Genomic DNA, 22,305 nt, shown 5'->3' with positions numbered 1-22,305 from the left:
GCGCTCCTTTCTGCAGTGTTTCTTTTCTCAAGCTTGGCCGTTTTAAAATGTCAGGACTTCGACTCCCAGAATTTTCCAGCCAGAGCACTGGGCTCTGGAATTCTGGGAGTTGAAATCCAGACATCTTAAAACGGCCAAGGTTAAGAAAGCACCATTTATAGACTCTCGCAGTGCATAACAGTAACCGTTTCTTCCCTCTTTTTCAATGTTCTTTTGAAGAGTCGACGAAAAACGAGACCATAACCAAGTTTCTGCAGCTGTGTATATTTCCTCGCTGTATCTTTTCTGCCATCGATGCTGTTTACTGTGCCCGCTTTGTAGAGCTGGTGCATCAACAGAAAACGCCCAATTTTTCCACGCTGCTTTGTTACGACAGAGTAAGTCCCTCCTAAGTTTGGTTTCCGATTCCCTTAGAATCATTGAAAGGCCATTTCTGTCAAGGAAGAAAACACACACACACACACACACACACACACACATATATACACATACAAACTCGACGGGGCTCCGACTGACAAACCCAATGAAGTAAGCAGAGCTGAGACGATCCAATCTCTAATGCAAAACTTTATTGAGTACACGATTTCGGCACCGGTGAAAGGAAAATCAGCTCTAGTTAACTGGTGCCTAAATCAGTACATTGAAAGCATAGAAAGTTCCCTTCCCTCTAATCATCCAGGTCACAATATCCAATTAAGTGTTAGATACTTGTTATGAGAGAAGGTCTTTGGTTCTCAATAAGCAGCTTTCGAGTGACCTTGATTCTCATGGACCGGCAGCTCCATATCTGAAGTCTGCATTCCATTCACCCCTCCCCCTCCCCAGGCAATTTAAGAAGCAGTAATGCATGAAACAACGTTAAGCTTAACAAGGCTATCGTATGTATGTATGTAGGCACGTATTTATCAAATTTTAAAGCTGCTTATCTCCCTCACACAGGGACCCTGAGTGACGTACAAATAAATTTTAGTGGAAGATTATTTTATTTTATTTTTATTTACTCAGTACAGCAACAGATTAGCTGCAAAATTAGCAGATTAGCAATGAAAGGAGAAGTAGTGGGTCACAAGCCCTCACGTAGTTCCCCCCTCCTCCTCTTCCTCCCTCCGTACTTTCATCTTAACAAAATAGAAACCTACTGTCAGAATCCATTTATATCACATTCATAAATGTATATTTAAAACATTATTTCCCCCCCCCCCCCGGATTCTGCCATCTCCCGAGGAAGGAGGAGCGGATGTGGATTCAGCCTGCCTTAGGTTATTTCAAAGACCAAGGGAAACCTTTTGAACTGGGGGAACAAAGGGGAGGGTTAGGGAAGAAGGCATCTGGCCTGTGTCTCCATTTGAATCTGTAAAGGAAGAAGGCAATAACCATAAAGATTCGAAGTTCCCTTTTTCCCACGAAAGGGATGACACGAAGTAAAATGATGGGGGGCTGACCAAATGGGGTTGAGGGAAGGGGGGGTTGAACCGGGAACTCTTTATAAAGTTTCAGTCTGTGAAACAATACCAAGTCCTGTCTTGTATTTCCACAACCAAGCATGTCCTAGTAAAAATTCCTTTTGGACTAGAACTGACTCCCAAGAGTTTTTGTTTTCCTAAGACGTGGAGTGGGGTGGGTCCTGACACCTACAAAGTCCCAGACTGATAATCCCGGAAGATTCCTCTTTAGTGTGTGTTTTAAAGGAAGGAAGGAAGGAAAAAAAAGAAAAATGAAAAGTTAGGAATACTCAAACCTCTTTCTTTTACCTTAACATTTTTTTATTTTATGCATGAATTTCTTCTAGGTGTTCTCCGATATCATCTATACAGTAGCCAGCTGCACGGAAAATGAAGCTAGTCGGTACGGTAGATTTCTATGCTGCATGTTGGATACCGTAACCCAGTGGCACAGCGATAAAAGCGTATACGAAAAGGTAATGTTTAAAATAACGCAGATGCCTGATGTGTTTGGTCCATTCCAAAAACACACTGACTACCCAAAATATTTTCTTTTTGAATTTTTGACCGATGAAGTTAACTCGGGCGAGGAACGAAACATCTCACTTTTAATAAACTTTTGGTCCAGCTTGTCGTGATTTGAACCTTTGGGCCTGGCTGATTTGAGTCTTCATTTCCATCTATTTAAAAAAGGAATCAGGAGTCAGTGGAGAGAGTTTAACATTAGTCAAAGACCATCCTACATTTTTTTCCCCCCGTTGTTTCCATGCAGGAATGTGGTAACTATCCCGGCTTCATCACTGTGTTACGATCCAGCGGTTATGACGCCGTGAACAAAGCTGACCAGTTAGACTACGAAAATTTCCGGCACGTGGTGCACAAGTGGCATTATAAGTTAACCAAGGTAATTCAGGAATTAGGTTGACCCCTGCCTGAACAGCGGTGAGGAAAGCCTTGCGTCAGATCTTATTTTTCTGTGTTGTTGTGTTGTTTTTTTCCCCTCCAGGCGTCCGTACACTGTCTGGAAACCGGGGAATATACCCATATCAGAAATATCCTTATTGTGCTGACCAAAATTTTGCCGTGGTATCCAAAGGTGGTGAATCTGGGCCAGGCCTTGGAAAGAAGAGTCCGTAAGATTTACGAGGAGGAGAAAGAAAAGAGACCCGATCTATATGCGTTAGCAATGGGGTAACAAAACCAGTCCCTTCCGAAAGAAACGAAATTTAAATTGTGTAATCAAAAAGACACCCTAACGCTGCAGAAGCACTATTTTTGTGTTTGTGTGTTTGGTGTTTTGCGTGATGCCAAAAAACCGTATTCTCAGCCCTGCGGAGGACAAGGGGGTGTGGGAGTGTTGGTGTGAGATTTTTTTTTAATTGTAAAATGGTTTATATGTACATAAGAAAAGGTTTTGGATTAACCAAACCCCACCCCACCCCCCAAAAAAATCTTTTTCTCAGGGTAAAACCTTTCAAAGTTTTTATTGCCTATCCTCTGGTTGAATAAAATGGACCGAGGAGAGAGAAATGGGGGGGGGGGGAAGGATCACACCGTTAATAAGTTCAAACACTTTAAATTGGCGGTCTGTCTTGATTAAAACAACCGCCCAGGTGCGCTTACCAAGATTAGTAATAGAACAGAATTGAGGTTTTCCAAGAATGAGATGAGAGGGGAAAAGGGTCTGGGAGGGTTAGAGGGGGAAAAAAAAGCAAATAAAAGAGCTATTGTGATAAAGTTTTTGTAAAAGCCAGAAACAGGAGAAGGAAGGCTTAAATTGATGGTCTCTTTGGAACAGGAGTTGGCTTTGCTTCCCTTCTTGCCTTTAGGTCACTTGCTAAAATGGGGCAAAATTCCCTTAACCAGCGTCTCCCTTAGCAACCTCAATTGTGCTCATAAGTCGAGGACCCCCTGTACAAACCCTGTCGTGAAAACACGGGAGTTTTATCTTTCGTTTTTAAGGCGACTTCCGTCTTTCTGTTTCAAGGCCAACAGTTTAGAGCAGGCCCAAAAAAAAAAACCTTTGGGCAACTTTTGACAATGACGGATTAAGCAGTCGCTGGAGGCTTAAGAGAACAAAACCACACACACACACACACACACACACACACACACACACACAAGCACACACACTTGTACCAAACCGAGCATTGGTCAAAAGAAGCTACCCTATGACTGTAGTGAAAAATCCCTACGTTTTTCTTTCCTGAGCAGTAGTGTTTTCCAGTGTGTGTGTGTGTGTGTGTGTGTGTGTGTCTTGCTTTTCGGCCTGTGTGTTCTGCCCATATTTAACCCTTTGTGCGGCTTTCAGCTATTCTGGGCAGCTGAAAAGTAGAAAAATGGTTCCTGAAAACGATTTCCATCAGAAGGACCTTCCTACCCGGAACGCTGTGCCCACCATGGTGCAAAACGGGCCTGGGGGAGCCGGGCTGCCTCCACTCACGATAAACACAGCTAAATTGGAAGAAACCACTGCTGAGGAGACAGGTGTGTTTGCTGCCATCCTTGGCAAAGCCTCATTTTTATTTTTATTTTTGGACTACACGCTGGGTGGGGGGAGGGGGTGGTGAGCACTGTCAGCACACTAATCATTCTGTATGCACCAAGCTGTGGCTTGAATAACATTTGCAGAGTTTGTTTTCAGTACGTCCGTGATGTCATGTTTCATCACCACCTTCCTCTCCTTTAAAAAATCACCCCACAACCCACCTCTTTGGTCTTTGCAGATTGCCCAGTACGCGAAAGGATGCTAACCAAGCGTTGTTGTCCCTCTCGAAATGTTTACGCTGTCACTTAATCGACGTTTGTAATTTCTTCCCTTCTTTTTTCTTTTTTTTCTTCTTTAAAAAAAAACACAGATAAGTTGAAGGAGAAGTCTCAGGGCGCGGTGAAAGTGGTCAACAAAGCTGCCAACGTGACACCCAAAGTGATTGCGAGCAACGGAAACAGCAGGTGAGGGCCGGGCTGCCTTGGTATCTTTTGAATCTCCTGGCGGGAGGAGGCGTTGGGCTGCTGAGGATAGAAAAAGCCCTGGGAGAAAGAGATAAATCTTTTACTGATGCTTCCCACTGCTGCAGAAAGCAACACGGGAGCTTTGGTGGGGGTGGGGTGGGGGGTGTCACTGCATTTGGAGCCCCAAAAAGTGGCCTCTGGATTCTAGCTCATTGGCCACCTGATCCCATTTCTCCGGCCCCCCAATAGAAATCCCCAGAGTTAAAATGGTGGTGTTTCACCCCTTTGTGCTCTGCTGAGAGGTAGACTCGACTGTCTTCCCAAAACGACAGCTGGGTGATGGGAAGAGCAATTTCACCCCTGTCTTGGCATCCTCTGAAGAAGGGACGCCCATCACAGTAGCCCTTTGCAGATTGGCAAGGCCTGTGAACGAGAAGGTGGGATTAGGTTTTAATTAGTCAACCGCCTCCGGTGGGAACTCTCCCATTGGGTCCCCAAGCCACAATTGCTAATCGTTCGTTTTCAGCAGAACGGTACAGGTAGTCCTCGACATGCGGCCTACAGTTGAGATCGAAACTCCCGCCGCTAAGCGACACAGTCATTAAGGAAGTCATCACGTGACTGCGCCCAATCCTGTAGGGTTTTTTTGCTGCCCTCTTTAGGCAAATCCAATCTTCCCCCACTGATTTTGCTTGCTGGGAAGGTTGCGCGTGGCGGTCACGTGACTCCCCCATGATGCCGCAACCATCATAAACATATGCTGGTTGCCAAGTCACCCCAGTTGTGATCCCATGATGGTCATAAGCGTGAGGACCAGTTCCTTTTCTCAGGGCCATCGTAACTTCAAATGCTTGCAAAACAAATGGCCGTAAGTCAAGGACGTAACCTGTACAGATACTGCTAAGGGCAACGGTTTAAACGGTTCCGATGCTAACGCTCGCTTCCTCGTCTCGGGCGCAGCAAACTTGTCAAAGAAAAAGAGGACAAAGAGAAATGCGGGAAGGAAAAAGAGAAGGAGAAGAAAGAGAAACTTCCAGCTGGCACTCCTGAAGCTAAATTACTCGGGAAAGACGGGAAGGATAAGCCGAAGGAAGAGAGGGCGAACAAGGAAGAGAAAGCAAGAGAGGCCAAGGAGAAGACACCCAAGGCTGACAAAGAGAAGGAGAAAATCAAGCGAGAAGAAAAATCATCCAAAGAGGAAAAATCCAAGATTATTGTGTCCAACACCGAGTCCAAATTAATGGCGGACAAGGAGAGAGAGAAGGAGCCGTCAAGAGAGAGAGAAGTGACCAAGGAGATGATGAAATCCAAGGAAATCATTAGAGGAGGAGGAGGAGGAGGTGGAGGAGGAGGAGGAGGAGAGAAGATTCCGCTTGCTGGGTCCTTGAAGTCACCTGTTCCCCGGTCAGAAACGTCAGATTCCGAAAGGGGTAGGTTTACACCCTATTTTGTTTGGGCCAGCTTTTAATTTTCCTAGCAAAAGAACATGCCGCTAGACAGAGATGATTCCTCACTCGCAGCTACAGCAGCTGAAAGGAATTCCACGGAATGTCCAAAGTCACCCAGCGGGTTTCCATGCCTAAGGCGGGAGGACTAGAACTCTCCATCTCCTGGTGATTGGCCCAAAGTCACCCAGCCAGCTTTCGTGCCTAAGGTGGAACTAGGTTTCACCGTGTCTCCTGGTGATTGGCCCAAAGTCACCCAGCCAGCTTTCGTGCCTAAGGTGGAACTAGGTTTCACCGTGTCTCCTGGTGATTGGCCCAAAGTCACCCAGCCAGCTTTCGTGCCTAAGGTGGAACTAGGTTTCACCGTCTCCTGGTGATTGGCCGAAAGTCACCCAGCCAGCTTTCGTGCCTAAGGTGGAACTAGGTTTCAGCGTCTCCTGGTGATTGGCCCAAAGTCACCCAGCCAGCTTTCGTGCCTAAGGTAGAACTAGGTTTCACCGTCTCCTGGTGATTGGCCCAAAGTCACCCAGCCAGCTTTCGTGCCTAAGGTGGAACTAGATTTCACCGTCTCCTGGTGATTGGCCCAAAGTCACCCAGCCAGCTTTCGTGCCTAAGGTGGAACTAGGTTTCACTGTGTCTCCTGGTGATTGGCCCAAAGTCACCCAGCCAGCTTTCGTGCCTAAGGTGGAACTAGGTTTCACCATCTCCTGGTGATTGGCCCAAAGTCACCCAGCCAGCTTTCCTGCCTAAGGTGGAACTAGGTTTCAGCGTCTCCTGGTGATTGGCCCAAAATCACCCAGCCAGCTTTCATGCCTGGCAGGACTAGAACTCACCGTCTCTCTCTGGGTTTCCAACCTGGTGCCTTAATCACTGTCTGGGCTTCATCCATTTTGAGAAGGCGGCCTCAATTAGTTGGCCAGTCAACAAGTCAAACAAGTTAAGTTGACGTGCCAAGAAATTGGGCCTCTTGGCTTCTGTAGACTCCAATACGGAGACTCCATTCACTTGAAAGGTTTAACCTCCCGACTTCTATCTCTCTGTTCTCCCCCACCCCCTTGTTTTTCCAGAACAAAAACGTCGCAAAATAGATACCCATTCTTCTCCGTCACATTCCTCAAGTGTAAAGGTTAGTATGGCCTGAGGAAGGCAACGCCCATTTTCTAGGCTCTCATCTAACGTGGAATGCCAGTCTCGACTTCCTTCCTTCAAGTTTGGTGCCGAGTTGAAGCCTTTGGAAGTTGTTGTTATTATTATTTTTTCCCAATGCATTTTAAAAAAAATGCATTCCTTTTGATTGGTTGGTGGACTCTTTTTTATTATTATTATTATTTTCAAAAGTAAATGAAACGGAAACCTCTTTTTTATTAGAGGAAAAAAAGAAAGAAAGAAATTAAAACTTCAAGGACCTAGCACAAAGTGTTGTAAATAGAGTATGGAAATATCAAGATGATGATGATGATTTTTTGTTTTTATTTTTGTGGTTTTTTTTAAAAAAAAGTGCAAACAAGCCAGAAGTGCCTACGCCAATTTTTTTTTAAAAAACAGTCAGATATTTATATATTTTTGGAGTGCAGTGGTAGCTACAAGCAAGCGAATCTCTCTCAGCACGCACGCCGAGCGGAGCGTGAGGGTGGTGTTCTTTCTTTTTTGTTGTTGTTGTTGTTCCTGCCTTGATCGGGAAGAATCGATCTGTTAAGCCTTGAAGAATTTCACGGAGGAAACCGGGAAAGTGGAGGCGTCTTTACTACATTCATCAGGCTGTTTATTGAGCGTCTTCCTGCTGAGCCAAGAGAAGTCTTGAGTCCTGTTTTTTTAAAAAAAAAAACAAAACAAAAAAAAAGTCTCCTTGGTGATCAGCTCTCCTGTAGTTGTGTATGTTCAGGCAGCCCGTGGGCCACCCACCCTGCGAGGTTTGTTTGTATTCCACTGAGTTCCCACTCTGTTGAGCTCTGCGCTCTGCGTAACCCAGATGTGGCAGCCCAGCCTTCCACTCAACAAGCGAAAAACCCCAGCAGCCAAGCACAGCACAGCCCTAAACCCCTTGGGCTGCAGCCTCCTTTGAAGACTCAGGGTAGCGATTTCCTTGCTCCATGTTTTATTCCCTTTTTATTTCCCAAACCGCCCATGCTCATGGATTCTTGTGAGTTTGCAGTACGGTTGAAGCGTGCCCAACTGTAAGTTTAACCGATCACTTATGTCCGCGCACTGGGCCGTGTGGGGATGTCGCTCTGACTTGCCAACCTTTAAAAGAAAATTAAAAATTTAAAGAAAAAGATAGGCTCTTTGAAGAAGTTGGCTTGAAATGGAGACTAGCTTAGAGCAGGGCCCTTGCACCGTGGTTCTAGAACAAGCCTTGATTCTCGGGCTGGTGCTCTTTGCGTTTCAGGGAGCGAGCGGTAATGGCAGCCAGCTCGGGGACACGACGGTGGCGGGAAGCACAGCCCTCTCCTCCGATGTCAGTTTTTATGTTTGGCTTTCAAGAGAGCAGGGTAGGAACCGTGCAAGGGAGTAATGCCACCCAATTAACCCTAAATTGCAATTTGCCCCCCAATAATTAGACTGGAAGTATAACTTTTACAATAAAGGTTTGGCAAAGAAAGATAGTGGGGGGAGGCAATGTCGTTTTAAAAAAAGAAAAAAAACTAAGAGCACATCTGCTCCGTAGCTCGTTTGGTTGATGTAATTAGCCTAGGGCTGTGTGCATACAATTGTCTTTAAGAAAAGTATTAACCCTGTTTTTATTCCCGGAGGGGAAGTTTTTTTTGTTTTGTTTTGTTTGTTGTTTTGAGGTTCTGCCCCGATTTCCCACGCTGCAGTGCTTTCTGGGAACGCTCTCAGCTTACGTGTCATCTCCATTCATTTTCTGCAGGACAATCTCAGCGAACTCAAGGACTCCGCAGTTAAGGTTTGAGTCTTTCGCCCTTCAGCTTCTGGGTTGTTTTTTTAATTTATTTTTTAAAAGGCTTTTGCAGTGGTGAGGATGATGATGATGATGATGTTGAAAGGTTTGGTAAAGGAGCAGAACAGCAGAGCTTGGCAAGGTTATCAGTTGCGTACGGTTGTGGAAAGGCAGCGTTGTGTTCTCTTGCTCTGTTGCAGCTTTTCACAGACCCTTGGTGGTTCCTTAAGAAGAAGACTTATTACAGATAGTCCTCACCTTACAACTCTTCCTTTAGTGACCATTCATACATACAATGGGACTGAAAAAACAAATGACCGTTTTTCACACCTGCAACCGTTGAAGCATCCCCAGGGTGACGTGATCAAAATTCATGCACTTGGCAGCCGACTCACATTTACGACGGTATAAATTTTCCCCCAAACTGCCTTCCTCGGACACATGGCTGTCCCATTCTTTTAAAATAAGCTAAGGTCTCTCTCCCTGGTAACTGCATGCAGGCATCCACATCGTTTTCTTGAAACAAAAGAAAAGTGGTTCACAGTTCCTGTCCAAACATTAACCAGGTTTTACCCTGATTAGCCTTTCCAAGATCAGCCCAAAGGAGCTGATGCCACCTGCCATAACTGCTTGTTTAAATAACTTGCAACCAATATTTGGAACGTGGCCAAACGCCTCTTTTCGTCCCCGTTTTTCTCTGACTACAGACCTATGAAATTTAAGCTGCCTTCACAGCAATCTCAGTGCTGTTTTGAGGTGATTTTTATTTTCATGGCAAAAAATATATATGTGAATTTCTGGTTGCGGCTTGTGATCGTTCAGTATATTTCCAGCATGATATGAAACATCATTTTATATATGTGTGTGTGTATATATATTCTGTATATATATATATATATATATAAATATGTATATATGTATATATATTCTGAATGCTTAACAAACATTTAATATACATACATACATACATACATACATACATACATACATATACATACATACACACACACACACACACACACACACATATATATATATATATATATATATGTATGTATATCCGTAGATTTTCACGGGTACAGTTATGTAGGTCTTGGTGTATTTGGGCCTTTTCCCATGTAAGGGTGTCTTGGCGACGTTTTGACGAGGTCCCACTCGTCATCTTCAGGCTGGTGTCTTCGGCTTCATGCAAAGCCGAAGACACCAGCCTGAAGATGACGAGTGGGACCTCGTTAAAATGTTGCCAAGACACCCTCAATCTTACACGGGAAAAGACCCGAATACGCCAAGACCTACATATATATATGTATATGTACACACACACACACACATATACATAGATATATACACATATATACATACACACATACACCAGCATTTGGGAGCAAGATTGAGTGAATTGCCTTGGAAGCGATGTAGTAATTTTTTGATATTGCTCTGATTTGACAGCACCACATTAACCACTCCACTCCAGCATTGTCCAAAAGTAAGGAGAGAGAAGTAGACAAGAAAGATTTGGACAAATCGAGGGAAAGGTCCCGAGAGAGAGAAAAGAAAGATGAAAAGGAAAGGAAAGACCGAAAAAGGGTTTGTGATTTCTGCATATTCATGACACTGAGCACTAAGATAACACATTATCTCCAGCCTTTCTAATAAAAATGGCTTTGAGCAACAGTCTAGAAGCTTATCGTTAAAAGCCACTGGGGAGGAAGAAGACCACAGCTTTAACAGCTCAGCTCGTTTTATGCCTAATATTTACAAACTCGTGTTTCTAAAAGAAACCTTGCCTTGATGTTGTACCCCATCTAGGATCATTCGAATAATGACCGCGAAGTTCCCCAAGATTCAACCAAGCGTCGGAAAGAGGAAAACGGAACAAGTATGCGCTCTCCTGCTTCTTCTCTCCTTGATAATTAATGCCTTGTTGGCCCCATGGATGGCTTACTGACAGCTGATTTGTTTGCCCTGTCTAGCTGGTTCCTCCAAACACAATAAGAGCGAAAGTCCTTCCGACTCTCCCCCTCGTTCCAATGAGAAGGACAAAGAGAAGAACAAGTCAAAATCCTCAAGCAAGGAGAAAGGAGATTCCATCAAAGTTGAAAAGATGGAGAAAAGCTCTTCTGGAAGCAAAAAGGTTAGGCGATTCTTTATTTTTCTGGTTGACAGTAACCAAAATCTCCCTTCATTTGATTAGGTTGCGTATTGGACTTTCGGCACTTTTTGAAGCTTATTTTTCTTTTCTGGACCAGAATTGGGTTAACCAGAACACCATTAATAGGAAGAATGGGGGGAAAAAAACGAATTAACTAGTTTATACAAAAAGAAACCCCCACAGTATTCCCTGATCCATACAGAAACTGCTAAAGTGTGATGTGTTTAAGCCGTATTTATTTATTTTTTCCCTCTTGTCTCCTTTTGTCTAGGAGTCCAGGCATGATAAAGAGAAACCAGAGAAGAAAGAAAAACGGGATAGTACTGGGAACAAAGAAGAAAAAAAACAATATCCTTTTGCTGTGCTATCGTTCACGTTGGTTGACCTTGTTTTCTAAGAAATTCTTTTTCAGAAAATGATTCCCTTAACATTAGATCCACCCATAAATCTTCAGACAAGCATAGATAATGAGCACTGTTCTGACCAAGGTGAGCATAATTTTTTTTTTGACTTCTCATTGGAGATGGAAGCAGGTACTTGCCACCTCATTCCTGTTGAGAATGACTTTGAAGGCATTGACCGTTCTATATAGGTTAGGTGAGGGCTACAGGGATGTTCTCTATTAATAAAATTGGAGTTTCTCTGTGAAGTGGCACGGATGAGCCCTGAGACTGTATTTAAATCAAAAGGTAAATGTAGGGTTTCAATATTTCTGATAATCCATTCCCATAATTATATCCTGTCCGGGGTCATCCTAACGGCCAAGGTTGGACAACCCCTGCTCTAGATGCACAAATGCCAAAAGGGAGCGTTCCCATTACCATTGTGAGTCACTGCAGACGTAAAATGGGTCATCACGTGAACAACCCACTTTTACAACCCTTTGGTTTTGCAGCAGTCACTCGGTGAACCCGTTGTTTGCTATGAGGCTTTTTTTTCCTCCTGAAACCAAAAATAAATGCCCGTTTTCAGCCAAAAATGTAAAATCGGTTATGTGGCCATGTGACGCTGCAATAAATACAGTCATCAATAAAAGAGAATATTTGTAGCTCAGGGTTGAAAGGAGGGCCCTTGGTGCTCACTGGGCTTGGTTGTTTTCTTGCAGAAGTTTCATGACCCAAAGTAGGTAACATCATCAGTTACCTAGTTTGGGTCCTGAAACATCTGCAAGACAACAGCCAAACTCAGAAAGCACCAAGGGCCCCCTCCAATACAGTCGTGTGACTCGTCTAGGGGGATGGGCCTGGCCCTTAGAACTTCACAACCAGGTTGTAAGTCCCTTTTGGGGGGGAATCTGTTGCAACTTTGGATAGTCACTAAAATGACCAGGCGTAAGTTGAGGACTACTTGCACCACCTTGGGTTAAAATGTTGAAGATGTTAGGCCAATATCTGTAGGGAATGAACAACGAGAACCCAGAGGAAGAAACTAGAGTTGATCTCCAAAGTATAATTTGTGGCTACACGTAAACTCCCTCATGGGCTAAATTCACTTCATGTCAGAGGTGAAGAATCAGGATCATATGTGAAGCCTACACACAAGAATCTAATCAACTAACAGCCATCACTAAACTGACTAGATAAGAGTCAGCAGAATTCAAGGGGGAACTGGACTTGAAGCATTTGTGGACACGTAGCGATTCTAGGCTAAGTCCTCTCTTGACTCCGCCCCCCAGGCTCTGTCTCTTCTTCTCTACCCTTCAGCTGCATCCTAGCTGTACTTTATTGAATGAATTGGATCAGTGGTGGACCATTCTCATAGCTTAAGCTTGTTTTAGCTCTTGCTTCTTTCATGAAACATATCTTAGTGATTGCACTTCATTCCCTTTTTAGGGTGAGGTTCAAAGAAGAAGATGGTGAGCTGTGACGAGACGTGAATTTTCCAGACGTGAATTTTGATTGCACAGAAGATTGTGAATGAAGCGGACCTGTCTCCATCTCCTTAAATTATTCACCTCTCTGCTTTATTTCTCTCCCGTTGCTGAAGATGTTAATGGTTGAGTTGTACATTAGTGTAATTTTAACTCGTCGCTTAAGTTTCTTAAACATTTATTTTCAGTACTGGCTGGAAGTGTTTACCTGTTCCATATTTTTTAGCACAATGTGCTGCCAGCAGTTGCCATCTTGCAATGGAGGGGGTTTTTTTTCATATGTACAGAGTTCTTACTTTAGGTTATCGAAATACTTCCTCCGTTTAGCCGTTTTTATTATTTTTTTTTCTCCAATTGGAAATGCGTTATTTTAGGTGTTTGGAAAAAATCAACAACAACAACAACAAATAAACCGTTATTGAACGTTTGGATTTTACCTCATTTAAAAGAAAAATCCAGTTTTTATTTATTGTTTTTAATATTGATAACTAAAACCGAGGGGGTGGGCCCTCTGTTTTCAAGCAATGCTAAGGGAATATTTGTATATTATGTGCACAACTGTGACTTGTTTAAAAAAAGGAGAGAGAGAAAGAGAAAGAGAGAGAGAGAACAAGAGGAGCACCCCACCCTCTGTTGTTCCGCACGATGCTTCTTACGTTTGTCATAATGTTTTTAAAGAAATTGGGGACTACTTTCTTCCGAAAAGAAATTCAGACCAATTAGGTTTCAATATTACAGCTACAGGAACTTTGTATCTATCGGTGGACTTTAGTGGGGGCTGGGGGGGGGAACAAAAAGAAAAGTTTCACAATGACCTTTTTAAAAAAACAAACAAACAATTTTTTTATCTGAAATTCTACCAGTGTAATCTTTTTTCTAAATAAAAAATAGTTTTCTCAACGGGTCGTAAATCCTTGTGTGCGTTGCTTATTCAGGTGTTTTCACGGGATGGGATTCAAGTGGTGCCGTACTTTGATCCTCTTCGTTTTTTACTTTGTAAAATGTTAAATTAAAACGTTCCCCTTTTAGCTGCAAACTTCCCAAAGGCTATTGTTGCGTTCCTGGCCTCAATTTCGGATGTCTGAAAAGCTGTTTATAGAGTGATGTCCTAATGACAAATATGTCGATGAATCCCAAATTAGCTGGAATTGTATAATTCCTGTGGTCTTAGGTATAAACCCAATTATTTTGATCAAAAGAAAGAGACTAAATTTACCTGGTTTCCACACCACCACCACCACCACCCTCTTTCAAAAAATCCATTTTGGCTTTTCTGTCATAAAAAGCACTGAAAAAGCTACCGTAAAGAAATTTTCGATTTCAGTACCTTGTAATAATAGTGAGGACAATTTTTTAAAAAATCGAAGGTATAACCTGTCAATTTAACCAACTTGCTGTGGAAGGCTTTGTAAGAATCTGGACGATTAAAGTAATTATTCTTCTCAAAGGGTGAAAGATTTTGCTACTATATTTCATACAAAGGGTAAGAGAATGCAGCGTTGGGGGGGGTTGTTTTAAATGGGTAGAATGAAGCCTGGAAAATCATCTCAAATGTCTTCCATAGTTTGGCCATTCAAGGAAGGGAAACATTGATTTTACAATGGATTCACATGCTTTCTTTTCTTAAAGTAAGATATAATCAAGCCTTCATTGTTTGTCTGAATGATTATTTTTTTCAATCGCTTCAAAGGCCGTTGAGACTTTGAAATCAATTTGTAATGATTTGTCCTGTTGAGAAAAGTTACATGGTAAAGTTAAAATGTTTAACTCCATTTATGGTAGGCAGTTTGTAAAAAACATAAGGGGAGGGATGATGAGTAGCTAGTTAAAAGCCTTGAATACAAGGCAATCTAAAATATGGTATGATTTTGTTTATTCAGCGTAGTTCCTGCCCGTCTCACTTTTAGAGCGTTTCCAGGAGATGTACAATTAAAAACATAACCCTAAAAATTTTGCATCTCCATAAAAGGAGGAGTTAAAAACAAGGATAGAATAAATTAAAAGTTAAAAAGGTGGGCCTTCAGTTAAACATTCTTGCAATGGGGTGGTCTAGCCAAGAAAAAAATAGCTAGAATATGCATTTATGCCACTGTAAAACCATGAATATTAAACCTCAATCCCTAATACAGATAGTTCTCAACTTCCAACAGTTCAATTTAGTGACCATTTGATGTTACAACGGCATTGAAAAAAGGGACATGCCACCATTTTTCATGTTTACAACCCTTGCAGCATCCCCGCGTTCACGTGATGAAACTTCAGACACTAGGCAACCGTTTCATATTTATGACGGTCGCAATGTCCCGGAGTCAGCTGATCCCTTTTTGCAAACTTCTGAACAGAAAAGTCAATGGGGGATTGACTTTGGGGATTGACTGTGTCACTAACTCAACAGCTGCAGCGATTCGCTTAAGAACTGTGGCAAGGAAGGTTGCAAAACTCACAACTATCTCACTTAGCAACAGAAATGTTGGGCTCAAATGTCGTCGGAAGTTGAGAACTACCTGTATGACACTCCTTGCCCCGCAACTTTTGCAACCTGTAGAGCAGAGGTCCCCAACCTTTCGGGCATAAGGACCGGTTCCGTGGAGATAGGTTTTTCCACGGACCGGAGAGGGCGTGGTTTTGTGTGCTCCCTGCATCCCGCGGATGGGGCTTTGCTTGTTTGTGCAGACCAGTTGCTGGCGTGCCGCAGCCCGGTACCAGTCCACGGACCGGGGGTTGGGGACCCCTGCTGTAGAGGACATAGAATTCTAGGGCTGGGGTGGACTTCTGCCTTCAGGAGAACTTGAACATAATCCTAACCCTTTTATTTCCGAACTGTTCTTTGTGTGCATGATGCAAACATGAGAGCTTTTGTACCTTCCGCTCTTTAAATTCAAGGCTCTCCAAGTGAAGGTAGCAGCGCGTTCGTCTAGGAGAGAAGCAACCGAGAACTAAGGAGAAATTTCCTAAAAGCGTGAACAACGAATCAGTGGAACAACCTGCCTCCAGAAGTTGTGAACGCTCCAACACTGGAAGCTTTCAAGAAGAAACCGGATAGCCATTTGTCTGAAATGGCATAGAGTTACTCCTGCTTGAGCAGAGGGTTGGACTTGATGACCTCCAAGGTCCCTTCCCACTTCTTATTCTGATGTATCCGTTCTGAGGCTCCTACGGCTAAAAAGAAACCAAGGGAAGGAAATCAGAATATTTTGACAGACTGAACTGGCCACTGCATGTCAGTATTGATCTAAATTATGCAAAGGAAAAGAAGGAATGGTAGAAAATGGCTTTTGTAAAACAAATGCTCCCAAAAGGCCGAAAGGCGATCAGAGGCAATAAAACCGTGAAACTTCTGTTATGATGCTGTCCCTTCAAACTTAACTTCATCTTCTGAAGTAATCCGCTACCCGTAACATTAGTGCTTTTTCTTCTTTTAAACCAAACACGTGTCTTTTTTTCTAATGAAATGCATCTTTTTCTAATACTGAACGCAGGATGTTCTCTGTCCTAAACAGAAACTTGAACACCATTTTCTCAATAAATAAATAAATATAATTTTGTCCACTTCAGTCTTCAGCACACTGCATGGTGAAGAACCCTCACTGCATTTTTTTCCCTGACCTGATAGGTGGTCATTTTATACAGAGGTTGCACAGTTTACAACTGGCCCCTTCTCACAAAAACGCGTCTAATGCACAAAGTTATTATTTTGCCTATGCTGAGAGAAAGTGGATGACAACACTGTTCTTTGGGATCCTCGGTGCTCTTTGAGCTTGGCGGTTTTCTTGCAGACGTTTCATCGCCAAACTAGGTAACATCATCAGTGCTAGAAGGAAGGGTTAGGGTTAACTCTTTATATTCTTGTTCATCTTATCTAAAAATAGAAATAAGAGGTTCACTGTGAGATAGACTGCATATTAGATAGATAGATAGATAGATAGATAGATAGATAGATAGATAGATAGATAGATAGATAGATAGATAGATAGATGATAGATAGATAGATAGATGATAGATAGATAGATAGATAGATAGATAGATAGATAGATAGATGATAGATCGATCGATATATAGATAGATAGATGGATGGATGGATGGATGGATGGATGGATGGATGGATAGATAGATAGATTGATAGATGATAGATAGATAGATAGATAGATAGATAGATAGATGATAGACGGATGGAGATAGATGATAGATAGATAGATAGATAGATAGATAGATAGATAGATAGATAGATAGATAGATAGATAGATGATAGATAAATAGACAGATAGACAGACAGACAGACAGACAGACGGATGGAGATAGATAGATAGATAGATAGATAGATAGATAGATAGATAGATAGATAGATAGATAGATAGATAGATAGATTAGATAGATAGATGATAGATAGATAGATAGATAGATAGATAGATAGATAGATAGATAGATAGATAGATAGATAGATAGATAGATAGATGATAGATAGATGATAGATGATAGACGGATGGAGATAGATAGATAGATAGATAGATAGATAGATAGATAGATAGTTAGATAGATAGATAGATAGATAGATAAATAGACAGATAGACAGACAGACAGACGGATGGAGATAGATAGATAGATAGATAGATAGATAGATAGATAGATAGATAGATAGATAGATAGATAGATAGCAGGCAGGCAGGGAAGCAGGGAAGCAGGCAACCTGCCAGCTGGACTGAAACCATCTGAACTCTAGTGATGGTCTCTGTGCGAAGAGAAATAGGACTGAGGTTGGAAAGGGATCATTTTTCAGTGGCTACTTTTTCATTCTGCAGAACCTCTGCAAGACAGCCTCTGTACACCTCTGCAGGACAGCCTCTTGTTTTTTTAACTGAGTTGCCAGTTTTGAGTTAATGGGCGCATTTTATATTTGTGAAAATGAAGAAGCAAAGATGATTCCAGTTCTAGTGTAAAGAAGCAGGAAGGGTTGACATGGCAGCAGTGTTCCAATATCTGAGGGGCTGCCACAAGGAAGAAGGGGTCAATCTATTCTCCAAAGCGCCTGAAGGCAGGACAAGAAGAAGCAACGGATGGAAACTAATCAAGGAGAGAAGCACTTAGAATTAAGGAGACATTTCCTAACAGTGAGAACAATTAATCAGGGGAACGGAAGTTGCCTCCAGAAGTTGTGGGTGCTCCATCACTGAAGGTTTATAAGAAGAGACTGGACAGCCATTTGCCTGCAATGGTACAGGATATCCTGCTTGAGCAGGGGGTTGGACTAGAAGACCTCCAAGGTCCCTTCCAACTCTATTATTCTGTGGTTCTGTTATGACTTCTTTCTTCATTCCAGAAGAACAACAGTATACAACTTGGAGGCATTAGAAATGAAGCCTGATTTAAATATCTGTTACTTTCTTGGTCATTCCAATATAAAACTGCAACTTAGTTTAACTGTCATGTTTTGAATAAGCTACAACTGGCTAGGTTGCCATAACATGACAAGCTACACTTGGTTTTAGAGCAGATTCAGCTTACAGTTGTATTAATGATGAGCTGTTTACTAATCCATACAATATTCTGGGTTTACATACCAGTTATAATCTAAACACATCAGTTGGGTCCAACATACTAAGTTAACTATGTAGTTTTGGTTTTTATGTTGGGGTCGTGTTAAAACAATGGATGAGCAAATGAAGGTTTTATGGTATCGAAATGAGTTCTTTCTGCTAGTTCACCCCTTAGTCTGTTGAATTGTTCTACAAAATTGAAAGACCGCTTGATTAATCGATTGATTATGTGCCATCAAGCCATTTCTGACTCCTAGCGACCACGTAAATTTATTTCCTCCGCGATGATCGGTCCCTAACATGTTCTTTCAGGTTTTCCCATGGTGCCCACATTGCCATCATAATTAAGCCCCTTGTTGCTGGCCATCTCCTTCTTCTCTTTCCTTCCATCTTTCCAAGCATGAGATCCTTTTCAAGAGAGCTGGGTCTTGGCATAAGATGTCCAAAGTAGGATAATTTAGACCAGGGGGTCTCCAAACCTGGCAACGTTAAGACTTGTGGACTTCGACTCCCAGAATGCAAGTTGATGCAGGTTGAAGTCCACAGGTCTTAACGTTGCCAAGTTTGGAGACCCCTGATTTAGTCTAACAGAATTGGGAGATAGGAGCCTCCTTTTGCATAATGATCTCCTAGTAGTACTGTTCAAAAATAGCTGTCAAAAGAAAGCTGCAGTTATTGAGAATTTGGAATTCACTCCATCTATAAACATTGGGGACCGGGTTCTCCCACCTCTCAGGCAGAATATAAAGAAATGTTTCCAGCTTAGCTAAGCAGAATTATGGCATTAAATAGTATTGACGTCAGCAAGGATTTGCGGGGGTCAGCATAAACTATATGGATGAGGATAGGAACAGATAGGTAGGCATCAGTGTTTTTAAAAAATGATTTATAGCAGAAAGATTTTCAATTCAGAGGGGGCCTCGAATGTCAGTTGCACAATTACTATGCTCCCGAACCAGGGAATGCAAAGTCAACGCAAACACGGCTTTTGGGCAATTGCTTTCCTTCCAGATCATGGTCAGGTATAACTGAAGGATAATCCTCAACAAGACTGTTGGCTCAGCTAAAGAATGATAAATTGCCAGGGACCTCAGCCAATTCTTTGCAAACAATTGAAAAGTGCCTTTGGCATAAACTTCTTCTTAGGTTTAACTCGGTGGGGTTTACTCATTAGCCCAATTTGGAAATCATAAACCATGACTAAAGTCAGACCTGAAGCTAGACTACAATTTCAGTAATAGCAATAGCACTTAGACATTTATTTATTTATTTATTTATTTATTTATTTATTTATTTATTTATTTATTTATTTATTTATTATGAGACTTGTATGCCGCCCTATCTCCCGAAGGACTCAGGGCGGCTAACAACAATAAAATACAAATGAATACAAATATTTAAAAAGAATTAAATTGTGTCAAAGTCCCACTAAAACCAATAAAAACATTTAAAATCATAATTAAAAAACCCCATTATCATCAGTCCAGGTCGGCCTGTTGGAAAAGATATGTCTTAAGGTCACGGCGAAAGGACCGAAGGTCTGGGGCCATCCGGAGCTCCCGGGGGAGTTGATTCCACCAAACAGGGTGCCCCAACAGAGAAGGCCCTTCCCCTGGGGGTCGCCAGCCGACATTGTCTGGCCGACGGCACCCTGAGGAGGCCCTCTCTGTGTGAGCGCACAGGGCAATGGGAAAACGTTCCTGGCAGCAGACGGTCCTGCAAATATCCCGGGCTTTACAGCCCTCTCTAAGAGGTTTATAGAGTCAACCTATTGCTCCCCCAACCATCTGGGTCCTCATTTTACTGACAGCATTAGGATAGATGACTGATCTATCAGGAGCTGGTTGGGATCGAACCCCTGGCGATCAACAGAATTAGCCTGCAATACAGCATTCTAACCAGTGCACCACCACGACTCCTAAGGAGAATATTGGTAGCTCAAGGTTGAAATGTGGGGTCCTTGGTGCTCTCTGAGCTGGGTTGTTTTCTTGCAGATGTTTCCTGACCCAACTAGGTAACATCATCAGCACTAGGACTAGAGAGAACCTAGGACTCATAGGCTGAAGTTTAGCTGGCTAGCTTGCTCTGTGTGCTGTGAGAACAGAGCTGCTGTAGGATCCTAAAAACATTTGTGCTCATCTGAAACAAAAGATTTTTGTGGTCTTCTGTGCATGTCTGAATGATGGTAACTATCTAAATGAATAAGTGGAAATTGGGAAATATTACTCTGAATACTAATTACCACTGAAACATGATGGCTCCACATTGGAAAAGCCTGTGTAGAAGATCAGATTAGACCAGGACTATTCAACCTTGGCAACTTTTAAGACTTGTGGACTTCAACTCCCAGAATTCATTGTGATGCCAGAGAATAACTTTGGTCTTCCTCTGCTTGATGCCCCTGGGTGATGGTTTCTAAGGACAATTGTTCCGTATCTGAAGGAGCATCCTGCCAATCACATGGAGTGAATGGGGTCAATATGATGTGTAAAGCAAAAGCCAGCTGTGGTTTATGGATCACTCTTAATCCATGGGTTAGGAGGATTAACATGCAAACCAACCTACCAGGATTTTGCCAACAAACCACAATTAAAAATAGAATTTTGTTCCAGACATCATACCAACTCTTCTTGGAGTGAAGAAATGTTGAAATGTTATCTGGTATTGGACAAAGTGAAGAAGTATAACTCCGTACCTATGAAGACCACTTTAAGTTCAACCGCTTCCTTCTAACAGTTGGATTTTGGGATTTGGAAGGGTTGATCTTAAGATATAGCTCAGCGAGCGTATTCACCGTTATCAAGAAATGTTTCTCACGAATCCTTCTTATTCTGAAGAGTTTAGCTCCAGAATTTCAGTTTATCGTGATTATTTGTAAATATTGTTTTAAAAAAATAAAATTAAAAAGCCAGAAATGGCTGGAATTTACTAATGGAAACAGTAAAATAGGTCGAATTTGTCCAGAATTAGGCACCTAGCAGTTAACTGTTCTTCATTCAAAGCATCTAATTCTCTTCTTGGGAAATCTTGAGTCCGTCCCCAAATGACGTTTGCATCTCTTTGAGGCCAACTGATTTGTCTTTCAGCCGCTTTTCCTTCCTTCTCAGGCCGGCTGAAATCTCTCTGTCTGAGAGATAATTTTGTGCAGCCAAGACTTCATTTATTAGTCTGTTCCTTTCACACACCTATTGCTGCGGAGTGTGAATTGTCCACAAATTAACTGTCTCCTTCTCGGTGGCATGCTGGAAATATTGATATGTGATTCGGGTGATTAGGCTATATTGCAACAGACTCAATTCTGCTTGCTGATTTTCTCATACGTTTCTGCATTGAGACTGGAGAAAAAGATTTTTATTTTTTTTTAAAGGAAATTTCTGTTCAGAGCAATGAGAAAAATAGTCCACTTCAGCCCAACTTAATTTTAAGCCTGGAATGAAGTTGCTAACAAGGAATATAATTCCGTCCCCCCCCCCAACAGGAGTTACTGCATGCCGTATATTTTGTGTGGGAGAGTCGAGACAAAAATAGATTCATCCTGTTGTGCAAAGCTGACTGTAGCTAGCTGACAAATGTCAAAAATGCACATGACTCAGTTTTTATCTTGGAGCAGGGTATTTGAATGTCTGCGTTTGGAGAACTCTTTCTCATCACCGTCTGCCCACCTAGGAGCCTTCTTAGCATCTGCGGCAAAATTATTCTGCCAAGTTTTTGGGTTTTTTTTTTCCTCCCCATCAAAACTTGGGATTTGCTTATAAACACCTGAAAGTTCATAGTTATAATATATATATATATATATATATATGTGTGTGTGTGTGTGTGTGTGTGTGTGTGTGTGTGTGTGTGTAAAAATTACTAACAAAGAATTAAAGGGAAACTGAAGATGCATTTCTGACTCCTTAGTCGTCCTCAGTCAGCTATACCCTTCTGAGATTCGAACCTGGGCTGATTGCATACAAGGCAGTGTTACACAAATATATGAATTGTCCGGTGTGACTACTGCCTGTTTGATGGCCT

General features: G+C 42.2%; 1 protein-coding gene across 4 annotated transcripts in view; it reads left to right on the top strand.

The window, feature by feature from the left end:
- THOC2 (THO complex subunit 2) overlaps nt 1-12,947 on the top strand; it is a 39,275-nt gene extending 26,328 nt beyond the window's left edge. The window contains exons 25-39 of one of the 4 annotated variants that reach the window (XM_083371791.1): nt 220-377; nt 1,790-1,918; nt 2,215-2,346; nt 2,449-2,633; nt 3,754-3,929; nt 4,301-4,394; nt 5,355-5,824; nt 6,907-6,965; nt 8,709-8,744; nt 10,188-10,325; nt 10,548-10,617; nt 10,712-10,872; nt 11,162-11,238; nt 11,331-11,378; nt 12,723-12,947. In XM_083371791.1, coding sequence (XP_083227917.1) covers nt 220-377; nt 1,790-1,918; nt 2,215-2,346; nt 2,449-2,633; nt 3,754-3,929; nt 4,301-4,394; nt 5,355-5,824; nt 6,907-6,965; nt 8,709-8,744; nt 10,188-10,325; nt 10,548-10,617; nt 10,712-10,872; nt 11,162-11,238; nt 11,331-11,358 — 1,913 coding nt within the window. In that variant the 3' untranslated portion in view covers nt 11,359-11,378; nt 12,723-12,947. Of the gene's footprint in view, nt 1-219; nt 378-1,789; nt 1,919-2,214; nt 2,347-2,448; nt 2,634-3,753; nt 3,930-4,300; nt 4,395-5,354; nt 5,825-6,906; nt 6,966-8,708; nt 8,745-8,938; nt 9,143-9,445; nt 9,495-10,187; nt 10,326-10,547; nt 10,618-10,711; nt 10,873-11,161; nt 11,239-11,330; nt 11,379-12,722 lie in introns of those variants that run through there. The other 3 variants (XM_083371793.1, XM_083371794.1, XM_083371792.1) reach the window with 3 other exon arrangements.
- Nucleotides 12,948-22,305: the final 9,358 nt, after the last annotated feature.

Source organism: Vipera ursinii (genome assembly GCF_947247035.1).
Source record: "Vipera ursinii genome assembly, chromosome: 12".
Classification (NCBI taxonomy): Eukaryota; Metazoa; Chordata; class Lepidosauria; order Squamata; family Viperidae; genus Vipera; species Vipera ursinii.
The sequence above is the reverse complement of the archived record's forward strand: the minus strand, read 5'-3'. Positions and strand labels throughout refer to the sequence as shown.